We start from the raw sequence: 12,660 nt of genomic DNA on the forward strand, positions 1-12,660 counted from the left end.
AACATTTGGAACTCATTAAATCTATAAGTTCATAGTTCTTTTAATTTGCAAATTATCAAGTTATATTGGATATCATAGCCATACAGGAATTCCTTATGATATATGCCTGGGCTGTTGAGGGACAGTTTTTTTTCCCCTGCAGCTTAAGCTTATCATTTAGGGGTGGTAAGTTTAAACTCTTTTCTTAGTTGCTTTGAATTTTTCAACAAATAAAGTAGAAACGACAGTTTAGAAACTGACACTACAGTTTAGAAACTGTAGTGTCAGAGGATGAAGAATGAAAGGTTATAATTTTTATTTTATAGCTAATGCAGTTTACTTCTCTTTTGCATATTAGATGTATTTATTGTTTTATAAAATTTTCTTGATTTCTAGCTCCATAGTGGGAGTAACAGTCTACTAAGTAAGCTCATTCATCAGTCTTATCATGGAACCATGGAAACAGTTTCTCTCAGTGGGACTACTCCACTTCAAATGCTTTTGGAAATTGGCTTGGACAAACTAAAAAAAGATTACATTAGTTTTTTCGTAGGTAAGTCCCTTTCCCAGCTCAAAACATTAAAATGCATGTCCAGTTACCATTCATAGATATTTTCACATTTTATCTTTCTACTTGCCACTAGTCATTTGTAGTCCTGGCTTTGCCCCTGGATTACTGTGAAACAAGCATTTCTCTTCTCTGAACCATTTTTGAAAAGATGTTAAATATAACTATAGTTTCTGTTTGTTTGCTTGTAGTTCAAACATTTGAGATTTCGTGAGTTTAGTGAATTAAAAATCCTTTTATGAGATGCTGTTTTAACACCCAATGCTTGGTGCTTTTTATTAGAGCAAGCTGTGATCAGTTTTAGAGTAGTATTAGTATATATTTTATGGTGTAATATATCAGAAAAAGTGGTCTTTTATGAGGAAGTATTTAGCTTGATCATCTCATTCATGTATGAACTATGAAATTTTACTTAAGTTCCTTAATATGTAATAAACTGGTTTGCATATATGTCTTTTTTCTCAATAGGTCAGGAACTTGCATCTTTGAATCACTTGGTGAGTTTTCTTAAATCTAAAATTGGTTTTTCTTTCTACCTATAAGTGTCTGTGTAATGTGCTCTAGGAAACATCAATAAGACATTTGATATACCCTTAACTATTACTGTTTAGTAAGACAGATGAAAAATTAATTGCTCAATGTCATTTCTCATTCTTTATAAATTTTTGATACTGATACATGTTTGTATCCTGCTCTAGCCAATGTACTGCTACAACTCTTTATCTAGAATAGTTAGGGAATGCCTTCAACCCTATAAAGGAGATATGTTTTATATTTGTCAACCCATTTGTATTAAAGAATTATTTTGTAAAAAATTTATAATTTTTTTTCTGGTACCAGGGATTGAGCCCACTTAACCACTGAGCCATATCCCTAAGCTTTTCTTTTGCGGGGGTGATGGTTAGTGGGGGATAGGATCTCACTAAGTTGTTAAGACCTTGCTAAGTTGCTGAGACTGGCTTTGAACTTGTAATCCTCCTGCCTCAGCCTCCCAAATCACTAGGATTATAGGCGTGTGCCATCATGCCCAGTTAGGATGTTCTTTTGTTTTGTTTTAATTAGTTATACGTGACAATAGAGTACACTTTGACACATCATACATAATGGAATATAACTTCTTATTTTCTGATTGTATATGACGTAGAATCACACTAGTCATGTAGTCATATGCGTACATAGGATAGTAATGTCCGGTTCATTGTACTATCTTTCCTACTCTCATACCCCTCCCCTCCCTTCACTCCCCTTTATCTAATTCAAAGCACCTCTATTCTTCCCTAGCACACCCACACCCCTTAATGTGAATTAGCATCTGCATATCAGAGAAAACTTTTGGCCTTTGGATTTTTGGGATTGGCTTATTTCACTTAGCATGATAGTCTCTAGTTCCATCTATTTACCAGCAAATACCATAATTTCATTCTTCTAAAAGTCTGAGTTACATTACATTGTGTATATATATATCATATTTTCTTTATCCATTCGTCTGTTGAAGAATACCTAGATTGGTTCCATAGTTTAGCAATTGTGAATTTAATGTATTGGTTCAGTATATTGGCTCAGGATCAATCTCATGTCCTAGAGGTTACTCTCAGTCTTTGCCATATGGCCCATCTCTCCATAGCATGGTAGTTCCTTCAGAGTGAGCAGAAGCATCTCTAAGGCTTTGCTCTCTTCTGAAGTGCTTCCCTAATCTGGTTATTATAATGACCAAGAGATAATCTCCCTTTTGATACACTCATAGTCAATTCGTGACCTAATCGTGGCAGTAAAATTCCATAGGTTCTTGCCTAACTCAAGGGAAATGAATTATACAAGATGTGTACTGGAGGCTTGAGTCTTGGTAGCTGTCGTCAAATCCTGCCCACCATATTTACCATGAACTATTTCCTTAGGCTGTCTTTTCAGAAATGGGATTAGAAGGTGTGACCTTTTTACGATGTTGGCATACATTGCCAATATTCTTTTCCAAAAGGCTATACCAACTTATCAATGATAAGTGAAAGTAGAATCTTATCAAAACTCTTGCTTAGCTTGGCATGATGGTGTATGCCTGTAATCCCAGTGATTTGGGAGGCTGAGGCGGGAGGATCTCAATTTGAAGCCAGCCTTAACAATTTATCAAGGCCCTAAACAGCTTAGTAAGTCCCTGTGTCAAAATTAAAAATAAAAGTCTGGGGATGTAGGTTGGTGATTAAGTGCTTGGGTTCATTCCCTGGTACAAAAAAGATAGAAAGAAAAAACACTTGCTTAATTATTCAATACTTCAGGTTCACTATCTTTAGCGGTGGATACATACATCAATTTAGCAAGTATAGTGAAATTATGGATTTGCCATTCATTCCGTCTGGGAAGTAAGGGGCCCACTTGGGCCCCTTGTTGAAGCAGTTCTGTGATTTGTCTTCACTAGAAAATATGTGTAACCTTTTGCTTAGAACAGTCCTGGTGAAGACTTTATTTACAGTTGAGTTAGGAATAGAGACCATATTTGCAAAGATTCTGCTTATTCTTTTTGGTGGGGAGGGGTACTGGGAATTGAACCCAGGGGTACTTAACCACTGAGTTACATCCCCAGACCTTTGTATTTTTTATTTTGAGAAGAGTATTGCTAAGTTTCTTAGGGCCTCCCTAAGTTGCTGAGGCTGAATTTAAACTTGTAATCCTCCAGCCTCAACTTCCCATGTTGCTGGGATTACAGGTAGGCACCACCACACCCAACAGATTCTGCTTATTCTTTAACTCCCTGTTTTGATTATACTTTTTTCTTTTTTGTTTTTATTAGTGTATTATAGTTATACATAATACTGGTGTTCATTTTTTATGTAATTGTACACGCATAGAACATAATTTGCTCCACTTCAGTTCCCCCACTCCACTTCATCTTTCCCTCCTCTCCCCCCTCCCCCATCTCCCTTCCTTTACCTTACTGATCTTCCTTCTACTTATTTGTAGTTTTGTTTTTAATTAATGCTTCTAGATGTACATAAAGGTGGGAGTTGGGCATGGTGTTGCACACCTGTAATTCCAGTGACTTGAGAGGCGGAAGCAAGAGTATCATAAGTTCAAGAACGCTCTCAGCAAATTAGTGAGACCTGGTCTCCAAATAAAAAAATAAAAAGGGCTGAAGATATAGCTCAGTGGTAAAGTGCCTGTGAGTTCAATTCCAAGTACCAAAAAAAAAGTACACATAAAGGTGAAATTCACGGTGATATATTCATATATGTACCTAGCATAATTTGGTCAGTTTCAGTCCTTTTTTGTACTGTTTTTCCTTCCAGGAATACTTCATTTCTTCATCAGTAGATATACAAGAACAGGTTTATCGTGTTCAAAAACTTCACCATATTCTAGAAATAATAGTTAGTTGCATGCTTTTCATTCGACTTCAGCATGAGCTCCTCTTTTCTTTAATGCAGTAAGTATTTATTGTTTACTTTGTAGCAACATCTTTTCTGAGTCCCAGCTGTTTGGGAGGCTGAGGCAGGAGAATCTCAAGACTGGGCAACTTAGTGAGGCATTGTCTCAAAATAAAATTGAAAGTGCTGGGGATGTAGCTTAGTGGTAGAGCACATGCCTAGCATGTGCAAGGCCCCGGGTTTGATCCCTAGTTCTGGAAAACAAAGAAGGAATGTAGGTATTCTTTTCTGAAAACCTGCAGCCAAAATATGTAGGTTTTGTTGCCAGTTTGGATAGAACCTGTTCACCCTGTCTTCACATTAGTATGGTTGTAGGTCAATATCATAGGAAGGAAAGGGTTTTAGAGTCAAAATAATCAGATTTGACACTTGACTCTATCACTTTTTAACTTCTTAGGAAGATTCCTCTCACTGAATCTTGTTTCCTCATCTATGAAAAGGATCATTAGATCCATTATAGGTTATTAAACCTCCTGTGTGTGTTGTAAGGATTAAATTATATAATGTGTATAAGGTACCTGGCACTTAATAAGTGTTTAATAAATATTGTTTCTTCTTTACATCACTATAAATCTGAGTCAGACTTATCAGCCATCTATATGATAACTAGATGAAATCAGATAGTATTACTGGATTTCTGTCAGTTGGATTGCTGTAGTTAGAGATTCTGAACAGTTTAAGAACAATTTGGAATTATCCTTATACATGTAAATGCTGGTGTTTTACATCTATTAGAGGCCTCAAACAATGAATAAATGAACCATTGAACCTTTTCCAAATTTAGAATTTGCCTCAATTATAAAGAGAAAGGTTTGAAATTGTTAGTTTTTACAGAACCTAGAAGAATTATTTTCATTAAAGATCAGTAGTATAATTGAGTTAACTCATACCCCAGACTCTGCAAACCATGGAGGGCATGTCTTTGTCTCTCTTCTACCTCATTATGTTTTTGTGTTTCTGATACCACTCTCTCCCAACTTAAGCCTTTACTTAGGCTCAACTGAAGCATATTAAGCATGTTTTTATATTTATGAGAAATATGTCCACTGTTAATTTTTTTTAAAGTGCTTGACTTAGCACCCCTGGATCCAATACCCAATACAAAACAAACAAAAAAAAAACCTAAGTTAGTTGGGCAGATGCCATTTTGTTTTTTATTTTTACAGCTCTGAAATCATTTATTGATGTTGTAGTAGGTGGTACTCAGTATAGTGTTTCTGGTATTCTAAAGAAAGCCTTTACTGCAAATGACTCTTTTCCGAAAGAGGATTTTGTTTTTTTTAGATCCTGCATAAAATACTATAAACAAAATCCTCTTGATGAGCAACACATTTTTCAGCTGCCAGTTAGACCAGCTGCTGTAAAAAACTTATATCAAAGGTAAGCAATTTAATAATTTTGCCTTAAGTCCAGCCATGATTCCTGGCAATTTTGGTGTCTGTACCCCATGTAATCCAGACCTTTTCCCCTCTGAAACCCGCATCTGTCCCCCATTCTCTTACCATAGTCCAGTAGTTCTCCCTTTCTTTCTCCCAGACCTTGTATCAGCTGTCTTTAGATTGTCAAGCCTCTATAGTTTTCATTTTGTTCTCAATTTGAAATTCTTCACAGAAGAGAGTAGAAAGTAGAGCCAGAAAGGAAATGACAGATTGGGGGGGGAAATGATCAGGAGAGTGGCAAGGCCAAGGGTATGGCTGTGGTAGTGGAAAGAGAATGTGGGATTGGGGAGGTAGGAACTGTGAGGCTGAGGTGATGGGTTAGTTATCTGCTTGGGCACTGAGGTTCCTACAAGTGATGGTCTCCCCTGATTCTTCCCTCCACATAGAAAATACTTGACGTTTCTTTCATACTACAGCCACTGTTGATATCCTCCATTTAGTTCTTCCTTAGACAGACCCCCATCCGTCCCCTGAAACTGCTCAGGTAACAGTCCCCAAGGGCCACTCATTGCCAAATTCAGTGGATGCTTTTCAGTAAAAGAATGTTTTTTTAGCTCTTTGCATGCCACCAGTTTTCTCTTCAGTAAGCACCTATAGGCTTTTTGGTGTTTAGCATTATAGTTTTCTTAAACCTGTCTTTTTCCTTAGTTTTTGTGACATGCATTCTGTCTTAACTTTAATTCTACTTCTCTGGCCCACCTCCGACTGAGAATCCTTTTTTCAAGTTCTTGGTCAACCTGCTTCTTATATGTGCATTTTTACCAGAACTCTCCTGTTTGCTCTTTTTTCTTGTGACCTTCTGTCTTCCCTGGATGATTGCTTTCATACTCAAGGCTTCAGTTCCTCTGGGCTAATGGTAATTTATAATCTGTCTTCAGCTTCTCCTGAGCTCCAGACCCAAGTTTCTAAATGCCTATTAGATGTGAATCCCCAGCTTCAGTGTTGTATAGTTAGTCTAGAATCTAATACTGAACCAGTTGCTGGAGAGCTAGTGTACAACTTGGCAACTATGTATTATTGTACTTATGAAAACTACTAGAATAGATTTTACATACTCTCACCAACAAAATGGTAACTATGAGGTAATATACGTGTTAATCAGCTTGACTTAGCCATTCTACAATGTGTATATATTTCAAATCATGTTGTATACTTACACAATTTTAGTTAGTTAAAAATTAGTAAAATGTTAAAATAACAATAAGCCCCTAGTTCCCTTTTTCCTCCTGCATTTCTTCTTTCAAGTGACCACCATTAATATCTTCCTAATACCTAAAATAGAAACCTGAGACTTAGTCTCCACTAATTGTTGTCCTATACTCCCTCCTTTAAATGATTACCAAGTCACCAATTAAAGAAATGGAAAAAATAAAATAAATGGTTACAAAGTCCTGCCCTTGTTTGGTACCACTTGAATTCAGCCCTTTCTTCACATCATCATTACTTTCTTTACATCTGTATCTTTCGTACTGAACTGTGGTAAAATCCTCTTTCCTAACCATTCTCTTTACTGACATTATCTTTCTCAATGTTACTGCCAAAGTTATCTTCTAAAATGGACACATCCTTTTGTGATTTCCTTCTGCTTAAGTGACTCCCTCTTACCTTTAGGACAGTGCTCCCGTGCCCTGATGTGGTCTGTGCCTGGCTGCTTTACCTTTCTGGCCCAGGTGATGCCACATACTCCACCTCCCTTTTGAGTCAGGGATGCTCTCATTGCCTTTCTTCAGATGTTTCACACTCACCTCTCGGTGCCCATGCATGTGTCATTTCTTCATCTTAGACCTTGTCTGCTCAATTAACTCATTGTTTTATACTCATTCAAATGCCATAATCCCTGAGGGTTCTTTTTCAACTCTGCAGTCCCCAGACTGAGTCAGATTCTGGCCTTCTGTTGTCCTCTAACAGTGTTTCATTATTGCTTTTTGTTTTTGTTTGTTTGTTTTTTGCATTGAATTGTCAAATTATTTATATTCTTGTTTCTTTTCCTCTCTTGATTGCAATTCTCAAGAATGGAAGTTGTGACCTATTTTTCTCTTCTTCAGTACTTATCCCATAAGGACTTCAATAAATGACTAAACAGGAAATAGCTGGTCATTGTTTTGTTTTCTAATGTTTTTCTTTTTCTTTCTTCTTTTTTTTTTTGTCTTAGAGAAAAGCCACAGAAATGGAGAGTAGAAATAAATAGCGGTCAGAAGAAGGTTAAAACAGTTTGGCAATTGAGTGACAGTTCACCTGTAGACCATCTGAATTTTCACAAACCTGGTAAAGATGATTTGTAATCTATTTAGATAAATTATTCTAAGTGAAAATAAACTAAATTTTTCTGGAAGGGATTATTAATACAGCTCTTGTGCTTACTTTTAAATAATTTTCCTGAACTGAGTGCAAATATACTTTTTTTTTTTTTTTTTGGCATTGCTTGGGATTGAAACCAGTGGCACTCTACTACTGAACTAAATCCCCATCCCCCCTCCCTTTTTTTTTTCAAGAGAGGGTTTCACTAAATTACCCAGGCTGAGCTAAAACAAACTGATTCTCCCAGACAGACATTTGTGCCAGTGTAATGCTTAGAAAAATTGAGTGCGTGATAATCATGAAAGAGTGCTTCTTTTTTTGTTCTTTTTTTGGGGTACTGGATACTGAACCCAGGAGTGCTTTACCATTGAGCCACATCCCCAGCCCTTTATATTTTTTATTTTGAGAAAGGATCTCACTAAATTAGGGCCTTGCTAAGTTGCTGAGGCTGGCCTCAAACTTGTGATCCTCATGCCTCGGCCTCCTGGGTCGCTGAGATTACAGGTGTGCACTACCATGCCCAGCTTATGAAAGTGTGCTTTTCCTTTTTATCCTGGGTAGGGGAACTCTAATCACATGAGGTCAAGTAGTAGGGACATAGGTGTAAAAATAGGTTTTAAGATGGAAATGCTAGTTCATACTCCACCCTGTGCACTCTTTAAAGTTGTGTTATTTCTGCCCTAGTGTCTTCTCTGGGACTAAGGTAAGGGTTAAAATTTCTTGTACTATGTCAGTGATCGTTCATGGTCCATGTTAGTTGTGTAATTAGCTGGCTTAATAAGTCTTCCTCCTTCAGCATCTGTAAACTTTTATCTTCAGGTTATGACGAAGTTGTTTCTTGAGCCTATAGGTCTTGAACAGCTACATTCAGATATTGCCAGGATTGTTTCAAAACAAATCTCATAGTTTTCTAACAAAGTCTTAAGAATTCAGAGGTCTTAATCAGCCACTGCTGGGAATACAAATAATTCTATTTTATTCATTGATACCTTTCAAAATTATTTCCAGACAATGTTTCTTCTTCTCCCCCAAATATATTTTGATTCAGGTGTAATGGAAACTTCTGTCAGTCAGGACTCTGTATAGATAGCTCACTGTAAAAGTCCCCCAAAAATGGAAAGAATTTTTCCAGGAGCCATCAGTTAAAATCATGCCTTGTCTTTTCTGAGTGTGATATAAAACTTGGGCACTTTAAAAGATTGAAAGTCAATTTTAAAAATAGAAAATTTTCTGCATGGCAAAAAATGCCAGAGGCAAAAATAATGGACAGATGACAAACTAGGAAAAGAAATTTATGGCCCATGTTCAGAAAAGGAGCTACATTCTCTACAATAAAAAAAAAAAAAAAAAAAAAAAAAAAAAAAACCTTTCAAGTCATAAAAAATAACTTAGTAGAAAAATGGGCAAATAATATGAACAGTTTATCAAAATGGAAATTTGAATGTTTCTTAAAAAGTGCTTGGAGGGGCTGGGGAGATAGCTCAGTCGGTAGAGTGCTTGCCCTGTAAGCACAAGACCCTGGGTTCGATCCCCACCACCCCAAAAAAAAAAGTGCTTGGGCTGGGGATGTAGGTCTGTGTAGAGTGCTTGCCTTGAGAGTGGTAGAGTTCAATGCCTAGCACAGTAAAAAATTAAAATTAAAAAAATAAATAAAAGGTGTTCAGCCCTACACATTAAAAAAAAGAAATGCAAATTTATGTAGATAACCATTTTTTACCTGGTTAGAATAACAAAGATCAAAAACTTTAGTGTCACTGTGATGGTATGGGTGTGAGGTAGTAGGCAATCAACCACACACTTTGCCAGTTTGAGTGTAAAATTGTACAGCCTCTAGAGGGTGATATCCACTAGAATTGTAAAAGAGCACGTGCTTTAGCCTAGCAGTTCCATTAGGCAAAATATTCCACACATGTAATCAGACACCAGACATGTACAGACAGACCTTTGAACAATGCTAATAAGTTTTACTTATTGTACCAAAAACACAGGCTGGGACATACAAAGAGGTCTAGAACCAAATGTGAGCCCAGAGTTGTGGAATGGTGATGGCAGAGGTGGTCCTTAACAGTCGTCTAGGGAACTATTAAAGTACTATTGCTCCAACCAAGTAAATCAGAATTTCTGGTGGGAGAGCCTTGACATCAATAATTTGCAAAGTTCTCCAGGTAGATCTAAGGTTGAAAACCACTCACTTAAACATTTTAACTATATCTTTCATTTTGAAGAAGAAAACATGTATGACTTTTATGATTTAGAAGAAAGTTTTGAAGACATGGATTATGTGATATGTGATATAGTTGTGAAAAGTGCCATTTTAAAACTTAGAAAATTCATGCAAGGTGAAACACCTGTTTTCCAATGATGCTGAATAAGCAAAGTATACTGAACATGTCTTTTAGAATCTTTTTGACACAAGTCACCTCAAAAAAAGGTGAAGGTTATTTTGCATGTTAAAACAATTTGCTAATGCATGGGTCCAGTGACTCCTTTTATCAGAATAAAGAATTCTTATGAAATTATATATTTTGTGTGCTTGAAAATGTACTCAATTTTGGCTTAAACTTTATAATCTCTTCTCACTATCCTATATTCTGAAAGTGTTTAGAAATTATTCAGTGACTTTGGGGCCAAAACAAGATACATTCTTGAAGAAGGACTTCTTTTGTAAGTTGTGAGCTATTCAAACAAAGCCCCAGTTGTAAACATAAAGCTCAATAATGATTTATTTTTTGTTAGAGAAAATATTTTAAGAAGTTAGATTTTTGTATTGCATTGAACTTCACTTAAGTCAAAAACTAGTTTTTTAAGATACCTAATGGGTATTATGGTCCAAGTAGAACAGCTCACATCAAAAGTAGGTTACTTAAGAGAAAAGAATACACTTTCAGCTGCCATGAGAATAGAGAATGATGATTTGGAGTTAATGGTGTAGAAAAATGGTGTCTAATAGAGTGCTGCCCACCCAGCGGGTGCTCGTAAGTAATAACAGATAATGGCGAAAATTGAAAACTAAAATATTGCTCTACAAGGAAGTGGACCTAATCCTATGTAAATGTTAGACTTTTTAAATTTTTTAAAATATGACAGTCTGACGAAGAATAAAATGGATATATATCTAGCTCTAAGACTACAAATCCTAAGTATTTCTTTTTTGAAATATATGTTAGATGGGAAAAAGACAATTTAACTTTAGTTTATGTGGCACAAGAAATAAAGCAGATTCCCAAATGAAAAATACTGTTTTTCTCAAAATCTGCTTTAAATTTTAGATTGTTCAATCACATTTTAAATACATCAAGAGGGTTAATACTTAAATGAATTGTCCTGGCTGACAATGTCAGAGTTTTGGCCAAGTTTTATCTAATAGATTCTCTTAAAGTAGAAGATACATGCCATTCAGTCAACTTCTTGATTATTGTGCTGTTACAAAAGTCAGTGTAGAAAAATCAGAAAGGTGTTAAGCAATTTGATCTTCCTGTCTTTCTGGTTACAGATTTTTCTGAATTAACACTAAATGGTAGCCTGGAAGAAAGGATATCCTTTACTAACATGGTTACATGCAGCCTGGTGCATTTCAAGTGAAGTGTGCTGAGGAGGTCCTCCATAAGGTATTTAAGTTCACTTTTTGTTCTCTTCAAATACATTGTTACCTTTTAGTTATTTCTACATTGTAAATGTTGATTTAATACATTAGGTGTGTGGATCATTTATCATAAAGGTTTACCAGATGTTACTTCCTTTCTACTTTCTATAGTCAATAGGTCAGTTTAATCCTAAAACCATGGAAATGAAAAAATTTTTTTCTTTTGGAGTTGTAATGTTTTTGCATTTTAAATCTGTATAGTACAGCTGCAATTGTAGCTCAGTGGTAGAGCGATTGCCTAGCATGTGTGAGGCACTGGATTCCAGCCTCAGGCCACTTAAAAAAAATGTAAGTAAATAAAATAAAGGTATTGTGTCCATCTACAACTAAAACAAATTAAAAAAAAATCTGTATAGTAGAAAGAATTGAATTTCAAAACCACTGAGAGGGAAAAATCCTGAATAAACATAGCATTTGATAATGAAAGCAGTTTTGTTAAAAACAGTTTATATCAGCCCAAGCTGTCAGACTAAGCCCCAGACATAAACACCCTTTTAAAAATCTTTTGATTTCAGATAATATTAACCAAAAAAATTTATGGAATAACATTTTTTGCTATCTTACTTTGTGTTTCAGGAACAAAATTAAGGGGAATCAAATAATGAATAAAATGTCAGGCATTGTATTTATCAGTCTTAAGCCATGTTTTGTCCCCAAATAAATGGAGATTAATTTTAGTATAGTTAAGAATATAGTGAACCTTAATTTCTAAAAAATATACCTTGTTATTTAACAGTTAAGTAAATGTTTAATATATTTTTTATATTCTGTAACATTTCTTTGGAGTATCTTATTAGCTAAAATAATTGAACCTAGTATAAGAAATTTATCTCCATTAAGTGTATGTGCTCATACATTTACTGGGTGCCCACCTAATGCTTTTTCCTGGTTGGATAATAGATCTACAACCTAAAAGGATCACTGTGTGTAGAGTGGTGCTATCCATTACATAGGACCATGCTGAGATGGCAGACATTTGTACATTGAAGTAATATTTCTAGACAAATTTAAAAATGAAAAAAATCAAGTCACAAAACTGTACACTATGATCTTTTTGTAAAACAAAAGTATGTGCATAATATACAGCAAACTATCAATGCTAACTTTGGGGGGAGGTGAGATTATAGGTAATTTTTATTTTATTTATGCTCATTTTTATTTTCTAATTCTTAAATTCCAGCATAAACCAAAAAGAGTGGGGGAAAAGGTAAATCACACGTCCAGAAAATAGACATGATCATAAACTTTCAAAGCAGAAAAGAGGACCATCCTGAAGATTCTCTGTGAAATACGAAGCTCCAAAATTGGTGATCTTGT

The 12,660-nt window shown here is 35.5% G+C and overlaps 1 protein-coding gene across 4 annotated transcripts in view; it reads left to right on the plus strand.

Annotated features, from left to right (window-relative positions):
- Positions 1–12,660, plus strand: part of ZWILCH (zwilch kinetochore protein) — a 33,564-nt gene extending 20,904 nt beyond the window's left edge. For 3 of the 4 annotated variants that reach the window (XM_079128803.1, XM_079128801.1, XM_079128802.1), the window contains 7 exons: positions 376–532; positions 1,016–1,044; positions 3,826–3,962; positions 5,248–5,343; positions 7,555–7,667; positions 11,194–11,308; positions 12,524–12,660. In XM_079128803.1, coding sequence (XP_078984929.1) covers positions 376–532; positions 1,016–1,044; positions 3,826–3,962; positions 5,248–5,343; positions 7,555–7,667; positions 11,194–11,282 — 621 coding nt within the window. In that variant the 3' untranslated portion in view covers positions 11,283–11,308; positions 12,524–12,660. The remainder of the gene's footprint in view (positions 1–375; positions 533–1,015; positions 1,045–3,825; positions 3,963–5,247; positions 5,344–7,554; positions 7,668–11,193; positions 11,309–12,523) is intronic. The other variant, XR_013762078.1, reaches the window with a different exon arrangement.

The sequence above is a fragment of the Sciurus vulgaris genome (genome assembly GCF_902686455.1).
Source record: "Sciurus vulgaris genome assembly, chromosome: 2".
Classification (NCBI taxonomy): Eukaryota; Metazoa; Chordata; class Mammalia; order Rodentia; family Sciuridae; genus Sciurus; species Sciurus vulgaris.